The sequence below is a fragment of the Bombina bombina genome, chromosome 7, assembly GCF_027579735.1.
Source record: "Bombina bombina isolate aBomBom1 chromosome 7, aBomBom1.pri, whole genome shotgun sequence".
NCBI classification, from domain to species: Eukaryota; Metazoa; Chordata; class Amphibia; order Anura; family Bombinatoridae; genus Bombina; species Bombina bombina.
This window is the reverse complement of record NC_069505.1, coordinates 504139019-504163223: the sequence shown is the minus strand read 5'-3', so window position 1 is coordinate 504163223 and position 24205 is coordinate 504139019. Positions and strand designations below refer to the sequence as shown.

At 38.9% G+C, this 24205-nt stretch overlaps 1 protein-coding gene across 1 annotated transcript in view; it reads right to left on the bottom strand.

Annotated features, from left to right (window-relative positions):
* Nucleotides 1–24205, bottom strand: part of LOC128666897 (cytochrome P450 2G1-like) — a 92052-nt gene that overhangs the window by 66461 nt on the left and 1386 nt on the right. Inside the window, exons 2-3 of the mRNA XM_053721708.1 lie at nucleotides 12876–13038; nucleotides 42–191 (exon numbers count right to left, since the gene is read on the bottom strand). Coding sequence (XP_053577683.1) covers nucleotides 42–191; nucleotides 12876–13038 — 313 coding nt within the window. The remainder of the gene's footprint in view (nucleotides 1–41; nucleotides 192–12875; nucleotides 13039–24205) is intronic.

Genomic DNA, 24205 nt, shown 5'->3' with positions numbered 1-24205 from the left:
TGAGCAAAACATACTGTTATAGTCAAGAGTTTAGTACTTACGTTTGTAGCTTCTGAAATGTTTCACTAGATGCTGAGCTTCTTCCTGGATGGGTTCCTCCAAGGTCTTTTTGCCCATCCCAAAATCACGGAAAGTCATCATGGTAAATTGTCGTAGTTGCTTCCAAGCTGTTCCATTAAGAAGCGCCAATCCTGGAGAATAATAAAACATTTAATGAGTAAATTGAAAGATATGTACTTTACTAATTGCGGGAGTTATAGATGGCGTTGGAAGAGACGACTCATTTTATTGTGGACTTTAAGAAGTGTTCATAATTCTATATGAGCTTGGAAACAGAGAGATCCTAGTTGTGATGGGCAAACATGAGAAGATGGGTGGTGGATTTTAATAAAAAGTAAAGATATCATTTATGTTTCTTGGTAGACTTTGGAAGCTAGTAGATCATAGTTTATATTCCAATCTATTAGGAGAGTTGATGAAAGTGATTTTCATATTTAGCACCAGTCCACTGAAAAACCTGGTTTTCTTATAATTTTGATTTTCTTTTTGCTTTGCATGTTGTACTCAACAGCAGTATTCCAATCCATCATCAAACAATTTTATCAACTTTTTGTAGGGTTTTCTGACTTTTCTATTTTAACAGACACAACTATTGAAGCCTATTTTTGGTCTTTTTTATGTACATAGTTGACGACATTTTACTTCAAGGCAAAACAGATTAATTGTTCAGAAAAATATGATCTCTTTAAAAGGACTTGAACGTTTCAAATTAACTTTTATAGTTCAGCCAGAGCGTGCAATTTTAACACGTTTCAATCTACTTCTATTATTAATTTTACTGTGTTCTCTTGTTATCCTTTTTTTCAAAAAACATACCTAGGTTGGCTTAGGAGCAGCAAAGCATTCCTGGAAACTAGATGGTGATTGGTAGCTACACACAAATACTTCTTGTCATTGGTTCATCAGTAAGTTTGCCATCTGTCCTCCATAAAGATATTGGACAATTTGTAGGAGACTGTCCCTCCCCCCCCCCCCACACACAAAGAGCTCCACCTCATCCACCAAATATGATCCCATTCCCACCATGTAAATTTTCACAACTGACTAGTAACTTACAAATTAATCATTCTACCTCTTTGGTTTCTAGCTAAAATACAGGACTATCCAACTTAATTCTGAAAACCTGACCACCCTATTCATTAGACATGTTCAGTTAGTCTATTCATTAGACATGTTCAGTTAGTGCATTGCTGCTTTGAAGCATAAAAGGACATGAAACCCCAAATTATTCTTTCATGATTGAGATAACCCATGCAATTTTATACAACATTCTAGTTTATTTCTATAATCAAAATGTCCTCGTTCTTTTGGTATATTTTGTTGAAAAGCAGGGGCATAAGCTCATCAGTATGCACGTGCCTAAAGCACTATTCCAACTACCTCTGCTACTCAGATCTCCACCTGACACCACTGCTGAAACTTTATAGAGATACCACCACAGCAATGGCGATTTGCCTTCAATGTAACAAAATCTTTCCAAAGTGTAAGTTAAACTTAAAGGGACAGTCAACAGCCGAATTGTTGTTGTTTTAAAAGATAGATAATCCCTTTATTACCCATTCCCCAGTTTTGCACAACCAACACAGTTATAATAATATACTTTTTACCTCTGTGATTACCTTGTATCTAAGCCTCTGCAGACTGCCCCCTTATTTCAGTTCTTTTCACAGGCTTGCATTTTAGCCAATCAGTGCTCACTCCATGGTAAATTCACGTGCATGAGCTTAATGTTATCTATATGAAACACATGAACTAATGCCCTCTAGTGGTCAAAATGCATTTAGATTAGAGGTGACCTTCGAGGTCTAAGAAATTAGCATATGAACCTCCTAGGTTTAGCTTTCAACTAAGAACACCAAGAGAACAAAGCAAAATTGGTGATAAAAGTAAAATGGAAAGTTGTTTAAAATGACATGCCCTATTTGAATCATGAAAGTTTTTTGTGGACTTGACTGTCCCTTTAAAATGGGTCTGTTATTTAACTTGGTTAAAGGGACATGAAACCCAAAATTGTTATTTCATGATTCAGATAGAGAATACAGTTTTAAACTACTTTCAAATTGACTTCTAGTGTTTAATTAGCTTTCTTCTCTTGTTATCCTTTGCTGAAAGGTTTATCTGGGAAAGCTCAAGAGCAGCAAAGAACCTAGGTTCTAGCTGCTGATTGGTGGCTGCATAAATATATACCGATTATCATTGGCTCACCCATGTGTTCAGTTAGAAACCATTAGTGCATTGCTGCTCCTTCAACAAATGATACCAAGAGAATGAAACAAATTAGATAATAGAAGTAAATTATAAAGTTGTTTAAAATTGTATTCTCTGGCGCCGATTTTATCAATGTCTGTCCGACATGATACAGGTAAGACTAACCATTTTTATATTTTTTCATTATTATACCCACACTCATAGGTAGCTGCACAATAAATATTATATTCCAAAACACTAAAGGCCTAAATTCACCCACTAAAAGATCAATAGCCCTGATATGGTTCTCAAAACAAAAAGACTCCATATTTTTTATCCAAGAGACCTTCAGAGATACAGCCGGACCCAAATTTACTGTCTATGGGGTAGATTTATCAAATGTCCGCCCGACTTTGCTAAATGCCAACAGCCCCCTGCACATTCACAGCCAATCGGCCGCTAGCAGGGAGTGTCAATCATCCCGATCGTACCTCAGAGGTGGCAGATGAGTTAAAGGGACACTGAACCCACATTTTTTTTTCATGATTCAGATAGAACATGCAATTTTAAGCAACCTTCTAATTTACTCCTATTATCAAATTTTCTTCATTCTCTTGGTATCTTTGTTTGAAATGCAAGAATGTAAGTTTAGATGCCGGCCCATTTTTTGTGAACAACCTGGGTTGTTCTTGCTGATTGGTGGATAAATTCACCCACCAATAAACAAGTGCTTTCCATGGTTCTAAACCAAAAAAATAGCTTAGATGCCTAATTTTTCAAATAAAGAAAGCAAGAGAACGAAGAAAAATTGATAATAGGAGTAAATTAGAAAGTTGCTTAAAATTGCATGTTCTATCTGAATCGTGAAAGAAAAAATTTGGGTTCAGTATCCCTTGAAGGAGCAGTGGTCTTAAGACCGCTGCTTCTTAAAGTGTCAGTAAACCTTAAAAATAATGTTATATAATTCTGCACATAGTGCAGAATTATATAACATTATATTAGCCAAACTTTATAAAACCTAATGTACCCTTTTAATTTTTTTTAAAAAAAACGCTGTTTTACAGACCCGCTCTCTGTACTCTGTTGAGCGGGTCTGTTATATTCACACAGCGCATCGGGCCAGCTGTATAGTCACAGCCCGGCCCGACTGCGCCATAAGACTAAGTGCAGCTCGCTCCTGCTGTCAGACGGAGCCGGAGCGAGCTGAACTTAGTGTTATGGCGCGGTCGGGCCGGGCTGTGACTATACAGCTGGCCCGATGAACTGTGTGAATATAACAGACCCGCTCAGCAGAGTACAAAGAACGGGTCTGTAAAACAGCGTTTTTTTTAAAAAAAAATTAAAAGGGTACATTAGGTTTTATAAAATGTGGCTAATATAATGTTATATAATTCTGCACTATGTGCAGAATTATATAACATTATTTTTAAGGTTTACTGTCCCTTTAAGTTAACTTCCAGGCGCACCTGAAACTTTGGGGGTAGATTGCAACATTCGCTGCTTGATAAATCTACCCCATATACTTCACTGTAGGTATCTTTAATTCCTCAGATAAAACCAAAATGAGTTAGGGATACTATTCCATAGGTAAATCCCCTTTCAAATTTTAAATAAATTAGCAGATGTAGAAAGGAAAATTTTAATACTAGTTGGTTTGCTACTTGATCATCTGATCACCTTAGTTAACGTTTATGCCCCTAACTCGAACAGAGCCACTTTCTTCAGAAAACTCCTCTCCATCATTCAAGAGTCCAGAAATGGAACCTTAATCATGGGTGGAGACCTGTGTGTAACTTTAGATCCTACCTTGGACTCTTTGACAATGCGATCACTAACTTATATACCCCCAATATATTGTATCAATGCATTAAACATTTGAGTTTGATTGACTCATAGAGAATACCCACACAACACACTCTAACCCTTGATCAAAAAACACACACATTGACTATATATTGGTTGATCAAACAAGTTTAGCTCTCATAAAAGATACGGACATAGGCCCTACAGTATGATCTGACCATTGCTTAATCTTAATGTCAGTGGACTGGCTGGTAGACCCTATAAATCCATTTATATAGAAGCTAGATTAATCACTACTCGGACATCCCCCTACGTTAAAAATTCTGGCCAGAACTATGCGGGAATATTTACAACACAATGCGGCCCCCCTTACCCTCTGGGAGACACGTAAGGCTGTCATGATGGGCAAGTGCCTTAAGCAAAATGCTATTTAAAAAAAACAAATATATAAACAAAAATATGATCATTAACTACACAACTGAACTAATTAATTCTCTTAATCAGAAAAGAGCTGAACTAGAGAGGCACAGATCAAGGTTCTAGATTTTTATTAAGGCAATATGACAGGTCCAAAATGAGAGAGGGCATTAAAAGCAAGAACTTTAAACAGAAGCTAAAATCAACAGCTTATACCTACATATAAGATAGTAAAAGTATAGCGAATCATCTTAGCTATTTCTAAAACCAGCTCTATAATTTACATACTCACTTTTCATTAGACCAGGGGTGCCCACACTTTTTTTGTGTTGGGATCTACTTTTTAAATGACCAGCTCAACCAGATCTACCCACTAAAAATGGGCCGGCTCCTAAACTTTACAGTCCTGCATTTTTCAAATAAAGATACCAAGAGAATGAAGAAAAATTGATAATAGGAATAAAATAAAAAGTTGTTTAAAATTGCATGTTCTATATCTGAATCATGAAAACAATTAAAATGTGTGTTTCATATCCCTTTAAGGTTGCATGATTTAGCAACACATGGATGTGCAAAAGCATAAAAATACAACAGATTAATCCTGAAGACAAAAGTAGCACTGACTTGAATTCGAGATAACAGGAGCAAACCCTTGTGCCATGTTACAAAACACTGCATTCAAATTACTGCCTCTGACCCCCTTTACTTTGCACCGCGGGCTTGGCCTGATATGAACCAGTGAGACTTACACAAATAAATTTCAATAGCGCGCCATGCAGACCATTTCTTACTGGGTCAACACACTCATTTGCCAGACGTCAATCAGACCTTTAGCATAGCACAGCAGCCTCCGTCTTTACTTTATCTATCTATTGACGCTTACCCTCCTAACTATACTTTACCGCCATATCCATTGGGAGAGTACTCACTCAACCATGCTTTTGATAGGCCAACTGTGTTGTTGTTCAAAAATCAACTACCTTGGTTGAAATTGATGTCCCTCAAGATCCAATCCTGTAGCACTTTTCGTGTCTGACTACCAGACTGTTTAGTGAACTGCCCCTTCACACACTGCGGTAGATAAAGCGATATCCCTAGCAACCATACTCTACTCACGCACCAGTGTTGAGATCACGTAACTTGACCACATCATTTTGATCACATCGGCCGTGATCTACCAGTAGCGCCTTAGGGATCTACATTTTGAGCACCCCTGCATTAGACCATTTCACACAGATGATCTGATACATTAAAGATGCGAACATCACCAAACTCTAACCCTCCAAAACTAACTCTTTAGATGACCCATCTCTTTATCTGAGATCCAATTGGCTATTAAAGATCTTCCTTCAGGAAAAAGCTCTGGTCCTGATGGGCTTCCAAACTCCTACTAAAAGACATTTAATGATATTCTAGAACCACATTTCCTCTCCCTATTTCAAACTTTAGATGTAGGACAACCTCTTCCCATGAATATGCTGGAAGCACGAATATCAGTTTCAACTGGAGCGGCTTCATCATTGCCATTGTCTTAAATATTAACTGTTCTACACACACAGGCTTTTTATTTCATATCATATTATCATTATAACATTGTTTTTATCTTTTACAGTTATTTGATTGTCATAGTATCACTAATTCCATTTGTGTACATCTTAGACAATTTAGAAATATATATAAGTGCATTGAAGCCCTTTCCAGTTAAGTAGATGAAAACATGTAAAAACATATTTATGCAATATTCATATTTAATAAAGTGTTTAACTGTGTACGTACTGTAAATATTTCACATTCCAATGTTCTTCACATAGGAGACTTATGTTCTATATATTTTTAAATAGATATTCCTATATATATATATATCTGTATAACTTTATACCTATATATAATCAACTATATATATATATATATATATATATATATATACTTTTTACTTTCAACTTGTAATAGGAGTGCTACCCAACTCAGGCAAAAAGCTTACTTCTAGCAGAGTTATTGTGCGAGCAGGAGCGTTAAAAATGGCTCTACATGTAATCTTGCCTTTGGACAGTTCCCTAACTTCGCTGTCAATATGCAGAAATCTTAAATATCTCATTATGCTACAGTGATTTACAGTCCTTAAGCACTAGCTGTCTTATTTGGCTTTAATCTGAAACTATAAAGTATTTAGAAATCTATTGCTCTCCTCAGTCTTTGATAAGAATTATACACTATTTGATAAGAATTATACACTATTTGATAAGAATTATACACTATTTGATAAGAATTATACACTATTTGATAAGAATTATAGAATCCTTCTTAACAACACTTTGAGAGACCTGAAGTCATGGTCAGATAAACACATCTCATGGTGGGGTCAAATTCAAGCTTTAAAGATGATCACTCTCACTAGAATTGTATATATTTTATAGGCTCTATCCTCTCACTTACCCAACTGGTATATAAAGAGACTCCAGGGATAGATTGACTCTTTCATATGGGCTAGAAGTAGACATAGAATTAGCAGAGACAAGTTATAATGACACGGTCTAGGACTCATAAACATTAGAGATTACTATGAGGCAGTCACTCTCTTTAGAAAATTTTGTATAGGCAAGGCTCAGTAGACTTAAAATTCTGTATATCTGTGGATTCCCATATTTTAAAAGCTCCCATAGTAGATTCATTGTTTTCTTCCTAAATGGAAAGAGTCCCCACTGCATTCATTACTTTTGGGAATTAAGAACCTGGCTACCAGGAGGAGGCAAAGACACCCCAACCAAAGGCTTAAATACTCCTCCCACTTCCCTCATCCCCCAGTCAGTCTTTGCCTTTCGCCCCAGGAGGTTGGCAGAGAAGTATCAGATGTTTGTTTAGTCTCTTATGAAGGGTAGTACTCTTTGACATGAGACAAGAGTTTTAAGTAATCCTATCAGTCTCTCTGTGAGGGCCTGGAGGAAAGTTAGAGTCCGGAGATGCAGGGAGAGTCTTTCTGCGAAACCATCCCGACTCATATTAACAGCTCCACAAGCAATCAGCATTGTTGAACTTCGCTTCGCTGCCTGCTTTCTTCTCTCGTCTATGGTGGAGGCGCTGCTACTATTCGTAACACTTGAAGGGCCGTGTTCCTGTTCCCCGGCGTAGATTCCGGTAAGATTGTTTCATTTTACTTAATCAGAATGTACTGTAACTATTTTGTTTTCCCGTAAGGAACTATCTTTTGGGGTATCTTATTAAGTATATTTATAGGGCCTCAATGAGGCTCCTTTGGTATCTTGGAATCAAGGGTTAATATCTCCCGAGGGGGATTATTGAACAGGGTTTTTTTAATCATGTTTGTTATGTGATTCAATCTGCTTATGTGTAGTGTTAACTGGGCTCTCGGCTTAGAACATAAAGGCCTTTGGAAGTGACGCGACCTTATGGTTGGGCGCGCTTTTTTTGGACTGTATGGTTCACCTTGTAACTGGACATGTTTACGTTCTGGTCTTCCATTTCTGCATTCCTGACCGTGTGGCGACTGAAAAATTAGAGTCTGCTTGTGTCTGGTTCTAGGAGGTGGTGAGTGCCCCAGCCATTGTGGGTGTCAGGTGCCGTTTAAGTTTTTTCTTAGTCCATATTATTATCTCCTCTATCTAGTTATGGAGGATTCTGATGCTGAGACTGTTCAAATTTCAGATTCAGATTCTTCGACTTGTGAAGAATGCGAATTGGCCCCGTTGACACAGGTCAATCAGTTATGTTCGATATGCCGTACTAGAGCGCCCTGTTCCTTGGGCTCAGAGAATCAGGAGTCTGATGAGCCATCCACCTTTGGGGGTTCTGTCCTCCAAGAGGTGAGTTCCCTACCGCTCCCAACTACTACACATGCGGGTAACCCAGATTATGTTTATCCCTCCTTACAGGGATTATGTTTATCCCTCATTACAGGGCAGATTGTTCCCCCCGGAGGTTGCAGCTCATTTTCGCTTTCACATATTTTTGGCGATTATGTCCAGACGCTTATTTGTGTTTGTGCTTGTGCCCGATCGTCCCGGGTCTACCGGCCTTGGGTGAGCCTATACAGTTCCCTGCAGGTATAGCTGTCCCTGAGTGTTGTGCCTTTTATTACAGAATTGCGCGTCTTCGCGTTTTACTCAGACACGTTTTTGAGTTATTAGAGGATCCTATCCTTAACGGATACGGGAATCCGCAGTCTTCTACTTCAAATGGCTCACCTCATTAGACATGAGGGGATGACATAATTTCCAAAATTGTCTGATTATTGAGATCTTTCCCATTTTTTTGTTGGAAGATCAGGGTTCCATTTGGCTGGTCCTGCGGGTATGCCTGCTTTCTTCCTGGGCGTTAACCTACGGGTTTAATTTTAAAAAGGTTATTGGTGCGCAAATCTTACCCCTGCATAAACACTACCCTGTTCCCAAAAAAATACAGTGTAAGAAGATATTATTAGTAAAAAAGTTGTGTGAATGCGCATAAACAGCACGGGGATAAATGTGAATTGGTTATTTGAGCAAAAATGGGTTGGTTTAGTATGTTTCTTCTAAATAGGATATATTAATTTTAACTATAGTGATCAATGTTAACTAAGCTTATTTGGTGTGAATGCTATATAGCTTAATTATAAGATGCTATTTAGATAAAATAAAAATCAAAAAGCAAGAATTCATTATTATTATTATTAGACATGAGGGGATGACATAATTTCCAAAATTGTCTGATTATTGAGATCTTTCCCATTTTTTTGTTGGAAGATCAGGGTTCCATTTGGCTGGTCCTGCGGGTATGCCTGCTTTCTTCCTGGGCGTTAACCTACGGGTTGCCTTATATTTTCTTTTATCCGGTTAGGATGTCTTTTAATTTTGATTATGTGTTTCCTTCGGGAACTTCTGGGATCAATTCTCTCTGGTTGCTTCTTCGGAAGTTTGTTAAGGGACACGTTAGTCCTAGGTTTGTCTGTTTTATCTTCCCCTCTGAGAAAGATTTAGCCAACATGATAGTTATGACCCCCGCTGCGGCTGGTCCTCCTGGGATTCAGATCTTCTGTTCTGTGGCTTATTCAGACACGTGGAGCCTGCTCTGCCTGGCTGGTCTAGTGGGGTGCTGAGTGCTCACATTATTATTTGTGTGTTTTCTTGTTTTTTTACAATTTCAGCTAAATACTCTAAAATGATCTGTATGGCTGGCAGGATTGTGTCAGTCCTCATTCAGCATTCAATCTGGTGACCATGTCAGTGGAGTTCTGCTGCATCACTCTCTTTGCTCCGATTTCCTAGGGGCCTAGAGTTTCCTACCTCTCTTGGGAGGATTGGGGGCTTAGCATCTCCTTACTGCTGTTTTGAGTGGTTTGGCCTTATGAGGCTCTGGAATTGTCCTTGGACTTGTTCCTGTTGTGGTTCTCTATTTGAGACCTTTCAGACTTTATCCGTTCCTCTGGTTCCTTCGGAAGTTGGTTCCTTTGTAGGGACATGGGCAGTGTGGTCTCCTTGAGCTCTGTTTAGAGTTTCTTACCCGGAGCTAAGGGATGTTCCGCATCCTTCTTTCTGCTTCTCCTCTGATTTTTTGGGGGTGATGTGGAGACTATGGCTGAGGTTTTTCTGAGTGTTTCCTTTGTCGATGCTGTTACGGGTTGTACCGGACTGTTAGGATCTAGAGCTGGTCTGGGGTTCCCCAGTTCCAGGAAACTTGTCCGGTGTCCTTTGGTTGGGCTAGTTGAGCTGGTTCAGTTGACCAGGTTTGTCTGGGTGCCAATGCCCCCTGGGCTTGCCTTTCGCCTTGGTCGGTTTCCCTTGGTTGGCTTGCTAATAGAGTGTGATGGCTTCGCTGCTCTGCAAGGAAAGGGGTTGACTGTGGAACCACTGCAGCTATGGCACCTTGTCTGTGAGCTAGCCAGTTAATATCTTCAGGGGATTCTTTTCAGATCAGGGAGTTGGAGTTTTGTTCTCTCGGTTCAGCCTATGGCTGTGTCTTGTGGGCAGGTGCTATGTCCTTCCGGCTCGTTTGTTGGCCCCCCTTGTCTGGGGGTCTTATATCCTTCTTTCGGATGTGTGGTCCCTACCTTAGGGCTTTTCCTGGCTTCAGGAGGTTAGGACAGACGGGCTAACCTGTTTTGGAGAGAGGTATGCTCTCTGGGTTGTTCTGTCAATTTGGAGACTTGCTGGCTCCACCTTGAGTCTATGTTGGGCCTTTAGCTAGATCTCTAGGTCTGCGGCCTTGTCAACAGTCTCCATGGGGTATTTCGGGTTGGCATCCGAGCACTATTGTAATGGCTGTGCCATTTTTTCCGATTGTTGTTTGAGCCTGGGGTTTTTCTGGTCCACTGGTTTCAGACCTGCTGATGCTTGGGCTGGCCCGACTGGAGGTAGGTCCTGAGATTCGTTGTTCTCTCGGATCTTGGGGGGTGCCTTTGTCCTCGTTTAGGTTCTGGGCTCTCCTTTTATTTTCGTGACCTGTGTGTAGGTCTGGCGGTTTCGGATGCCTAGAGTGTGCCTTCTGTAGTGGAGGTTTAGAAATCTACATTTTGGTAACCGCTTCTAGCAAGTATTCTGTGTCATCCTGAGGATGGCTGCGTGTTCTTGACTCAGGTGTTTACCTTCGTCTGGGTCTGCTACATGTAATTTTGCCTGAATTCCTCAGGTTTTTGAGTTCGGATGATGTTTGGTCTCCGTTTTCAGTTGTTCCTAGACAATGGTTGTCTTACTGCCTGGCAAGTGAAGGGTTGCTCTTTGCAACCAGTTACAGCTCTTGCCCCTTGATCAAGTACTAGCTAGATGTTCCTTCCCTTGCTGGATGTTGGGAGAACTTTTTATCTGTTCTTCTACTGGTTCTTATTCTTGTGGTTTCTATTTGGATTGGGGGTGGCCTCCCCTTGTTGTCAGGGCCCATTTAGGTCTTGCAACCTTGGTCTGATTGGGGGGTTTTCCTTTTATGAAATTTGTGGTAACCTTTCGGTTCCTATTTGGTTTGGTAAAGGGTGTGTGGTGGGGACTGTCTGTTGGGCGACAGTGTCTCCTGGAGGACTGTTGGCTTAGTTGTGTCTAAGGTTGCGGTCTCTGGCTAGGCTTCCGGGCTATCTGCTGGTCAGTGTCCTTGGGGCCTTTTCCCTTTTTGTTTTCTCGGCTTCGGACGAAGCAGGGTTTTTTGTTGGGTATTGGGTTTCAGGCCTGGTGCCCTCAGAATGGGCTGCCTATTGTACTCTCCCGTTTTGGCAATCAGTGTCCTCTATAGCTTGGGTATTGTTTTCCCAAAAGTAATGAATGCAGCTGTGGACTCTTTCCATTTAGGAAGAAAAACATAAATTATGCTTACCCGATAATTTTCTTTTCTTCCAATGGAAAGAGTCCACAGCTCCCCACCCGTCTTTTTGTATATGGGGCGACTTGTTTTTTTATTCCTCTGGCACCTTTTCACCCAGATATTGCTTCTACTGTTCCTTGTTCCTCGGCAGAATAACTGGGGGATGTGGTAGGAGTATTTAAGCCTTTAGCTGGGGTGTCTTTGCCTCCTCCTGGTGGCCAGGTTCTTAATTCCCAAAAGTATTGAATGCAGCTGTGGACTCTTTCCATCGGAAGAAAAGAAAATTATAGGGTAAGCATAATTTATGATTTTTTGTCCCAAAGGAACTTAGACCCTCAGCCTGTCTACATTTAGAGTTCCATAGACACCTCTTCAGCACTTGGGACTCTATAATTAACTTGCATAAAGGTACGACACCAAAATCCAGCATATACCCGGTTTTGCTAAATGCAGAGTTAACTGGTGGTCTTGATAATGGTTATCAACTTTTGTAAAAAAACATAAAATTGATTGAGAGAAACCAGCATACAGATATAGCAGGAAGCAATTTCACTAGATGGCTCAAATATGCTTTTTGTTCAGATTTCCAAGATGAATATAATATTTTTATTCTGCAAACTCAAATCAGAATGAAGGTCATAGTTTGAGCAACATTCATATATAGAATAAAATTGAATGATTTGAAGGCATTTATAACAAGTGAGTTCCAAAAAGAATGTGCATTTGGAAGGAATAAAATTAGGGGGCAGATTTATCATATGTCGGACGGACATGATCCGCTATAGCAAAACATGTCCATCTGAGATCGCTAAATGCCGACAGCTTATGCAATGCCGCCCCTTCCCATTCGCAGCCAATTGGCTGGGGGTGTCAATCATCCCGATCATATCTGAACGGGATGATTACAGTCCGCCACCTCAGAGGTGGCAGATGAGTTAAGGAGCAGCAGTCTTAAGACCGCTGCTTCTTAACTTATGTTTCCGGCAAGCCGGAAACATCATGCGGAGCAAGCAGCAAGCACTGCTTGATACATTTCTACCCTTGTGTTATTTGAGATCTACAATATCAATCATCACATACATGTACATGTTGTTCTACATTTCAAGCTTTGATGAACGGACATATCTTACCGCCTTTTTTTAATACACGGTCGAACACTGGGAGTGGACCTCGTCCAAGGAAATCATCTCCAAGGTCAACTAGAGCCTCTTTCACTGCTTGATATCCCGTCAGAATCACTGTGGGTCGTGACCCCATAAAAATGGTGCATACAGGGCCATATGTCTCCCCCATCTGCAAAAGTATTAGATGAGTCAAATAATGCACACCTCAAAATCTAAAAATAGCCTTTCTTATGCATCTTTTTTGTATAAGTGTTAAAGTACAGAGGATGGAACTTTTTTCTTCTCTGGTATTGATCACCACAAATTACATGAAATTCAGGAGTTAATATGGGTAGTGCTACTAAAATTTGCTTTGAATTCAATTGTTTTTAAAATAACATACACCTAGATTACGAGTTTATAGAGCTATAGAGGGTGCGAAACGAACGTAACAAATGTTGCGTTATTTCACCCCCCATAGCGCTGCCATTACAAGTTTCTAAAAAGCCTCCTTGTGCATGCGATATGGTGGCAATAAGCTCCATGCCGCACAAAATCCAAGGGCTGCTTTGACGTGCACGTGCACGCTTTCCCCCATAGACATCAATGGAGAGAAGGTGTTAGAAAAAAAACTAACACCTGAAATGCGGAATGGCGATCGCTATAACGCAACCCTATTGATGTCTATGGGGAAAAAAAGTTATGTTTAAACCTAACACCCTAACATAAACCCCTAGTCTAAACACTCCTAATCCACCACTCCCGACACCGCCGACACCTAAAGTTATTAACCCCTAATCGGCCACTCCCGACATTGCCGCCACCTAAATAAAGTTAACCCCTAATCTGCTGCTCCTGACATCGCCACCACCTAAATAAAGTTATTAACCCCTAATCTGCCCCTCCCGACATCGCCGCCACTATAATAAAGTTATTAACCCCTAAACCTCTGGCCTCCCACATCTCCGCCACTAAATAAACCTATTAACCCCTAAACTGCCAGCCCCCCACATCACATAAAACTAAATTAAACTATTAACCCCTAAACCTAATAATCCCCTAACTGTATATTAAAATTGCAATATCCCTATCTTAAAATAAATAAAAACTTAACTGTGAAATTGAAAAAACCTAAGTTTAAACTAACAATTAACCTAACATAACTATTATACTAAACTATTATACTAAAATAAAATAACTACCAATTAAAAAAAACTAAATTACACGTAAATAAAAACCTGACTACTAAAAAAATGTAAGTCTAAAATTACACTAAATTACAAAAATAACAAAAACAAAATTATCCAAAATAAAAACAATTACACCTAATATTATGGCCCTATAAAAATAACCCCCCCCCCCCAAAAAAAAAATAAAGAAAAACCCTAGCCTACAATAAACTACCAATAGCCCTTAAAATGGCCTTTTGTAGGGCATTGCCCTAAAGAAATCAGCACTTTTACCTGTAAAAAATACAAAGACCCCCCCAAAATAAAAAAAACTAACTCTAACAAAAACCTAAGCTACCGTTTGCCCTAAAAAAGGGCATTTGTATGGGCATTGCCCTCAAAATGGCATTTAGCCCTTTTACATTGCCCTGAAAAGGGCATTCAGCTCTTTTAAAAAAGCCCAAACCCTGATTTGAACAGCCAATAGGATTTCAGTAGCTCTCGTCCTGTTGGCTGATTTGAATTTCAAGAATCAAATCAGCCAATAGGAATGCAAGGGACACCATTTTGAAAAGACTCCCTTGCATTGAAGATCCAGTGTACGGCGGTGACCGTATGAAGAGAACGCTCCTTGACGGAAGTCTTCAAGGATGGATCCGCTCTGCGCCGCCGGGATGAAGATAGAAGATGCCGCCTGGATGAAGACTTCTCGCAGCCTGGATGAGGATAGATGTCCGGACTTCAGAAACTGTGAGTGGATCTTTGGGGGTAAGTGTTAGGTTTGTTTAAAATCTTTTTGGGTGGGTTTTTCTTTTAGATTAGGGTTTGGGCTTTTTTAAAAGAGCTGAATGCCCTTTTAAGGGCAATGCCCATACAAATGCCCTTTTCAGGGCAATGGGTAGCTTAGGTTTTTGTTAGTTAGTTTTTTTATTTTGGGGGGTTGGTTGGGTGGTGGGTTTTTCTGTTGGGGGGTCTTTGTATTTTTACAGGTAAAAGTGCTGATTTCTCTAGGGCAATGCCCTACAAAAGGCCATTTTAAGGGCTATTGATAGTTTATTGTAGGCTAGGGTTTTTTATTTTGGGGGGCTTTTTATTTTTATAGGGCTATTGGATTAGGTGTAATTGTTTTTATTTTGGATAATTTTGTTTGTTAATTTACATAACTTAGTGTTTGTTATTTTTTGTAATTTAGTATTTTTTATTTTTTTGTAATTTTAGAATTAATTTTTTAGTAGTGTTAGGTTTTTTTAATGTGTAATTTAGTTGTTTTTTTTAATTTGTAGTTATTTTAATTTTAGTATAATAGTTATCTTAGGTTAATTGTTAGTTTAAACTTATGTTTTTTTAATTTCACAGGTACGTTTTTATTTATTTTAAGATAGGGATATTGTAATTTTAATTTAAAGTTAGGGGGTGATAGGTTTATGGGTTAATAGTTTAATTTATTAGTGACGATGTGGGGGGATTGGCAGTTTAGTGGTTAATCAAATTATTTAGTAGTAGTGATGTTGGGGGCTGGCGGTTTAGGGGTTAATAGGTTTAGTTAGTGGTGGCGGTGTTGGGGATCGGCAGAATAGGGGTTAATAACTTTATTATAGTGGCGGTGATGTGGCAGACGGCAGATTAGTGGTTAATAAGTTTAATATAGTGTTTGTGATGCGGGGGCATGGCGGTTTAGGGGTTAATAGGTAGTTTATGGGTGTTAGTGTACTTTGTAACACTTTAGTTATGAGTTTTGTGAAACATTTTTGTGGCGCAAAACTCATAACTACTGCTCTCAGATGGCGGTATGGATCGTGTTGGTATAGAGCATATAACGCAAGCTTTTTAGCCTCACCACACAAACTGTAATACCAGCACAAAAACGTAATTTTTTTAAATGTGGGATTGACGTTGAATTAAAATGCTTGCGGTATAGCTATACTGATACGACTCTGAATAGCTCTGTTAGTGCTTTTACACTGAAATTGCCATTTTTTCAGCGTTAAAAGCCGTAATGCAAAATTCGTAATCTAGCCGATAGTCAGTTATGTTACATGTATATAGTTTTCTTCAAGTTTGATACTAGGACAATGCTTTTGATTGCAGTTTTCTTTCTAGATGAGTAGGTGTTAGATAAGGATGGAGAGGGATATTTTTAGCAAGACATTTTGTTGTGTCAGTGCTAGATGAGAAAATGCAGTGTTTAATAGGTCAATGTTTGTAATCAACTTTTCATCATAATCATGTTACTGTCATTGCTACACTTTATTACTAGCAGGGACTGAGCCAATAATTATGTCACTGTCATTAATAAACTTTAGTCCTATCAGGTACGGAGCCCATAAACATGTCACTGTCATTAGTGCACTGTGGTACTAGCAGAGACTGAGCACATAAACATGTCACTGTCATTAGTGCACTGTGGTACTAGCAGAGACTGAGCACATAAACATGTCACTGTCATTAGTGCACTGTGGTACTAGCAGAGACTGAGCCCATAAACATGTCACTGTCATTAATACAGTTTAGTCCTAGCAGGGACTGAGCACATAAACATGTCACTGTCATTAGTACACTTTAGTCCTAGCAGGGACTGAGCACATAAACATGTCACTGTCATTAGTACACTTTAGTCCTAGCAGGGACTGAGCACATAAACATGTCACTGTCATTAGTACATTTTAGTCCTAGCAGGGACTGAGCACATAAACATGTCACTGTCATTAGTACACTTTAGTCCTAGCAGGGACTGAGCACATAAACATGTCACTGTCATTAGTACACTTTAGCCCTAGCAGAGACTGAGCACATAAACATTTCACTGTCATTAGTACACTTTAGTCCTAGCAGGGACTGAGCACATAAACATGTCACTGTCATTAGTGCATTGTGGTACTAGCAGAGACTGAGCCCATAAACACGTCACTGTCATTAGTACACTTTAGTCCTAGCAGGGACTGAGCACATAAACATGTCACTGTCATTAGTACACTTTAGTCCTAGCAGGGACTGAGCCTATAAACATGTCACTGTAATTAGTACACTTTAGTTCTAGCAGGGACTGAGCCCATAAACATGTCACTGTCATTAGTACACTTTAGTCCTAGCAGGTACTGAGCACATAAACATGTCACTGTCATTAGTGCACTTTAGTCCTAGCAGGGACTGAGCCCATAAACATGTCACTGTCATTAGTGCACTTTAGTCCTAGCAGGGACTAAGCCCATAAACATGTCACTGTCATTAGTACACTTTAGTCCTAGCAGGAACTGAGCCCATAAACATGTCACTGTCATTAGTACACTTTAGTCCTAGCAGGGACTGAGCACATAAACATGTCACTGTCATTAGTACACTTTAGTCCTAGCAGGAACTGAGCCCATAAACATGTCACTGTCATTAGTACACTTTAGTCCTAGCAGGGACTTAGCACATAAACATGTCACTGTCATTAGTACACTTTAGTCCTAGCAGGGACTGAGCACATAAACATGTCACTGTCATTAGTACACTTTAGTCCTAGCAGGGACTGAGCCCATAAACATGTCACTGTCATTAGTATACTTTAGTCCTAGCAGGGACTGAGCACATAAACATGTCACTGTCATTAGTACACTTTAGTTCTAGCAGGGACTGAGCACATAAACATGTCACTGTCATCAGTACACTTTAGTCCTAGCAGGGACTGAGCCCATAAACATGTCACTGTCATTAGTACACTTTGGTGCTAGCATGGACTGAGCCAATAATTATGCCACTGTCATTAGTACACTTTAGTCCTAGCAGGGACTTAGCACATAAACATGTCACTGTCATTTGTACACTTTGGTCTATCTGGGACTGAGCCTATAAACATGTCACTGTCATTAGAACACTTTAGTACTAGCAGAGACTGAGCCTATAAACATGTCACTTTTATTAGTACACTTTAGTCCTAGCAGAGACTGAGCCCATGAACAAGTCACTGTCATTAGTACACTTTGGTCTAGCAGGGACTTAGCACATAAACATGTTACTGTCATTAGTACACATTGGTCTAACAGTGACTGAGCCCATAAACATGTCACTGTCATTAGTACACTTTAGTCCTAGCAGAGACTGAGCCCATAAACATGTCACTGTCATTAGTGCACTTTAGTCCAAGCAGGTACTGAGCACATAAACATGTCAGTGTCATTAGTACACTTTAGTCCTAGCAGAGACTGAGCACATAAACATGTCACTGTCATTAGTACACTTTAGTCCTAGCAGAAACTAAGCCCATAAACATGTCACTGTCATTAGTAAACTTTAGTCCTAGCAGGGACTGAGCCCATTAACATGTCACTGTCATTAGTACACTTTGGTCCATAGCACATAAATATGTCACTGTCATTAATACACTTTAGTCCTAGCAGAGACTGAGCCCATAAACATGTCACTGTCATTAGTACACTTTAGTCCTAGCAGGGACTGAGCACATAAACATGTCACTGTCATTAGTACACTTTAGTCCTAGCAGAGACTGAGCACATAAACATGTCACTGTCATTAGTACACTTTAGTCCTAGCAGAAACTAAGCCCATAAACATGTCACTGTCATTAGTACACTTTAGTCCTAGCAGGGACTGAGTACATAAACATGTCACTGTCATTAGTACACTTTGGTCCATAATACATAAATATGTCACTGTCATTAATACACTTTAGTCCTAGCAGAGACTGAGCACATAAACATGTCACTGTCATTAGTACACTTTAGTCCTAGCAGAGACTGAGCACATAAACATGTCACTGTCATTAGTGCACTTTAGTCGTAGCAGGAACTGAGCACATAAACATGTCACTTTCATTAGTGCACTTTAGCCCTAGCAGGGACTGAGCACATAAACATGTCACTGTCATTAGTGCACTTTAGTCCTAGCAGAGACTGAGCACATAAACATGTCACTTTCATTAGTGCACTTTAGCCCTAGCAGGGACTGAGCACATAAACATGTCACTGTTCTTAGTGCACTTTAGTCCTAGCAGAGACTGAGCACACAAACATGTCACTGTAATTAGTACACTTTGGTCCAAGCAAGGACTGAGCACATAAACATGTCACTGTCATCAGTACACTTTAGTACTAGCAGAGACTGAGCACATAAATATGTCACTGTCATTAGTACACTTTAGTCCTAGCATGGACTGAGCCCATTAACATGTCAGTCATTAGTACACTTTAGTCCTAGCAGGGACTGAGCACATAAACATGTCACTTTAATTAGTATACTTTGGTCCTAGCAAGGACTGAGCACATAAACATGTCACTGTCATTAGTGCACTTTAGTTCTAGCAGGGACTAAGCACATAAACATGTCACTGTCATTAGTACATTTTAGTACTAGCAGAGACTGAGCCTATAAACATGTCACTGTCATTAGTACACTTTAGTCCTAGCAGAAACTGAGCCCATGAAGATGTTACTGTCATTAGTACACTTTAGTCTAGCAGGGACTTAGCACATAAACATGTCACTGTCATTAGTACACTTTGGTCCTAGCAGGGACTGAGCACATAAACATGTCACTGTCATCAGTACACTTTAGTCCTAGCAGGGACTGAGCACATAAAGATGTCACTGTCATCAGTACACTTTAGTACTAGCAGAGATTGAGCCCATAAACATGTCACTGTCATTAGTGCACTTTAGTTCTAGCAGGGACTGAGCACATAAACATGTCACTGACATTAGTACACTTTAGTCCTAGCAGAGACTGAGCCTATAAACATGTCACTGTCATCAGTACACTTTAGTCCTAGCAAGGACTGAGCACATAAACATGTCACTGTCATTAGTACACTTTGGTCTAGCAGGGACTGAGCACATAAACATGTCACTGTCATTAGTACACTTTGGTCTAGCAGGGACTAAGCACATAAACATGTCACTGTCATTAGTACACTTTGGTCTAGCAGGGACTGAGCACATAAACATGTCACTGTCATTAGTACACTTTGGTCTAGCAGGGACTTAGCACATAAACATGTCACTAGTAAAATACAAATGTGAATATGAGAAAGGCGCTAATAATAGCTATAAATGTTAAAACTAGGAGACACGTGCAATTTCAAATATTAGATGTAATTTGGATAGAATAGGGTGCTCTGACCAACTCAATAAATAGTAGAGATAAATGCAAATAATGCTTTCAGATGTGCAATTCTTAAAATAGTCTAGTAAATAGTCTAATAAATTTCTTCTATAAGAGATATTATCATATAGGAAAAGTAAACGTGCCCAACTAGGGTCTTTAGGTCACTCTTGAAAATGCTAATACAAAACTTAAATCCCTTGGAAAAAACAACTGTGACCCCCTTGATGAGATTTTATAAAGGTATTTGTGGTCTAAAAGAATACAAATTAGAAGTTAATATTAGATAATACTAATTTTAACACCAAAAGTTAGAGTGTAATAATGCTGATTCCACACCAAAATGAATTAATACAATGTTTTTATAATAACAATCAATCGATACAGTTTACATAAAAATAGATACAATTTACATAAAATTTACATAAAATTAAGAGACCCCAAATATGATCACTTTCTTTGGATAGCCTTAAAAAAAGGGTAGCAGGATTTACAAATGTGGGATAACGTTCATGTAGAGAACAAACAGCGGTATAACTACTTCGCTGCTAAAAACTCTTGAATTTACAAATGTGGGATAACGTTCATGTAGAGAACAAACAGCGGTTTAACTTCTTCGCTGCTACAAACTCTTGAATTTACAAATGTGGGTTAACATTCATGTAGAGAACAAACAGCGGTTTAACTACTTCGCTGCTACAAACTCTTGGCGGCAATTTTATTTTTCAAAATTAGTCGAGTTAAACTTCTTTCCTTTAGTGTGGTAGTGGTGGCCAGCCACTGTAAAAGTTGTGGATAATCCGTTTTTCAGAAATAGTTTATGAATAGTTCGTTTTCAGATATCTTTTACAATGCAGGAGGATATAGTGTAAAATCTAACCAATTGTATCTTTTCAGAGAAAGTTTAAATATAACCCGCTTTGCAGGTGTTCTTACCTCCTTGCAATAGATTTGAATAACTCACGGTCTTAGAGCTTCTGATGATGTTAGTCGATTGGGTCCGGTTTTTTCAACTTGCGCAAGTTTACCTTTTTACCGGTGATATTATCTGCTCACCTGTGCTCCAATCCACACAGGTAACGATCAGCTTGGGACACGATATTCACCCTGCACTTAGTACTACAATGTACGCAGGTAACGGTCCTCTGATTTAGTATATAGCAGTGTGACGAGGTAAATAACACACCTCAAATTGATGGGATGTTGATGATAATGTTTGTAGCTTTTTACAGCTAATAGTTCATATAGCTTTCCAAAAACAAACACAGTTTCTACGCGTTTCACCCGTATCACAGGCTTTTTCAAGATACTGTGTTTCCTTAGCCCACTGATTTAAATAATGCCCCCTTCAATTTGATTGGGTTTTGGATTCTATGACGTTACCGGTGCTCTTTAAAAAAAGGTTAATGTAGTGATCCGGCTCTCTACATTAATAAAAACCTTCATTTTTCTGTAATAGTCATTTGGTAACTCTCATATTCTTTATTTAAAAAGCAATATATAAAATGCAATACATATAATAAAATCTAAATGTATATATATACATAAATTATATATATATATATATATATATATATATATATATATATATATATATATATATATATATATATATATAGACTATTTTAAGAATTGCACATCTGAAAGCATTTTTTGCATTTATCTCTACTATTTATTGAGTTGGTCAGAGCACCCTATTCTATCCAAATTACATCTAATATTTGAAATTGCACGTGTCTCCTAGTTTTAACATTTATAGCTTTTATTAGCCCCTTTCTCATATTCACATTTGTATTTTACTATTAACTTTTTAACCAGGAGGGAAGTCCTAGCGCTTTTTATATATCTTTTACACATAAACATGTCACTGTCATTAGTACACTTTAGTCCCAGCAGAGACAGAGCACATAAACATGTCACTGTCATTAGTACACTTTAGTCCTAGCAGAGATTGAGCACATAAACATGTCACTGTCATTAGTACACTTTAGTCCTAGCAGAGACTGAGCCTATAAGCATGTCACTGTCATTAGTACACTTTAGTGCTAGCAGGTAATGAGCCCATAAACATGTCACTGTCATTAGTACACTTTACTCCTAGCAGAGACTGAGCACATAAACATGTCACTGTTATTAGTAAACTTTAGTCCTAGCAGGGACTGAGCCCATAAACATGTCACTGTCATTAGTACACTTTAGTCCTAGCAGAGACTGAGCAGGTAAACATGTCACTGTCATTAGTATACTTTAGTCCTAGCAGAGACTGAGCCTATAAAAATGTCACTGTCATTAGTACACTTTAGTCCTAGCTGGGACTGAGCATATAAACATGTCACTGTCATTAGTACACTTTAGTCCTAGCAGGGACTGAGCACATAAACATGTCACTGTCATTAGTGCACTTTAGTCCTAGCAGGGACTGAGCATATAAACATGTCACTGTCATTAGTACACTTTAGTCCTAGCAGAAACTGAGCACATAAACATGTCACTGTCATTAGTACACTTTAGTCCTAGCAGGGACTGAGCACATAAACATGTCACTGTCATTAGTACACTTTAGTCCTAGCAGGGACTGAGCACATAAACATGTCACTGTCATCAGTACACTTTAGTCCTAGCAGGGACTGAGCATATAAACATGTCATTGTCATTAGTACAATTTAGTCCTAGCAGGGACTGAGCACATAAACATGTCACTTTCATTAGCACACTTTAGTCCTAGCAGTGACTGAGCACATAAACATGTCACTGTCATTAGTACACTTTAGTCCTAGCAGTGACTGAATCCATAAACATGTCACTGTCATAAGTACACTTTAGTCCTAGCAGAGACTGAGCACATAAACATGTCACTGTCATTAGTACACTTTGGTTCTATCAGGGACTGAGCACATAAACATGTCGCTGTCATTAGTACACTTTAGTCCTAGCAGAGACTGAGCACATAAACATGTCACTGTCATTAGTACATTTTAGTCCTAGCAGAGATTGAGCACATAAACATGTCATTGTCATTAGTACACTTTAGTCCTAGCAGGGACTGAGCACATAAACATATCACTGTCATTAGTACACTTTGCTCCTAGCAGGGACTGAGCACATAACTATGTCACTGTCATTTGAAGAGTTTGGTACTTGTAGAGACTAAGGGGTAGATTTATTAGGGGTTGATCGGACATGATTCGCTGTAGCCAATCGGCCCCTAGATGGGGCCATTAATCATACCGATCGTATCAGGATGATTTCAGTCCGCTATCTAAAACTTCTTAACTTCTCTTTCTGGTGAACCAGAAACGTTGGGGCATCGATGCAGAATCCGCTGCTTAATAAATCGACCACTTTGGCCCCGATAATCAAAAGTGCCGCGAGACAGAGAGATATTAAAAAAAATCAGTTGTGATGTCAATAAAGCCGGAAAAATATTCAAAACGGCTGATAGTACTGTTTAAAGGCAGCACCCCCGAGAGACATTTCACCATACATTACAGTGTGTGGCGATGCTTCTCTTATACCGGTGATATATTCAAAGCAGCATCGACACCTACATCGAAGGTGTAATGTAAATGATCCCTTTACACAGTGCTGTAAGACAATACAAGATACACGTGTCAACAGAAACTCATCCTCTGTTCATACAATACAATAGTGAGTAAAACATATCAATAATACACCTATAGGAGATAGGGGATTGTGGGTATATGATATATATATATGTGTGTGTATATATATATATATATATATATATATATTATAGTATTGTGTTAGAATATATATGTAAACTGACAGCGTGATTGTACTAATCTTCTTTTGTGTCCTTAAGCGGGAATTTTTACATATATTTATATTTACATTATATTGCGAATGCACATTCACAATGGCAATTTTCATATTTCACAATATTGCGACTTAACATTTGTAACATTTCATATTGTGATCACGATTGTGGGATGCAAATCACAATTGCAATATTATGAATATTACCAACGCAAAATCGTGATCGCAATATTGTGAAATATGACAACCCTTAATTGCGATTGTCACAATATTGCAAGGTATGAAAAGGCAAAATTGGGATTGCTATATTGT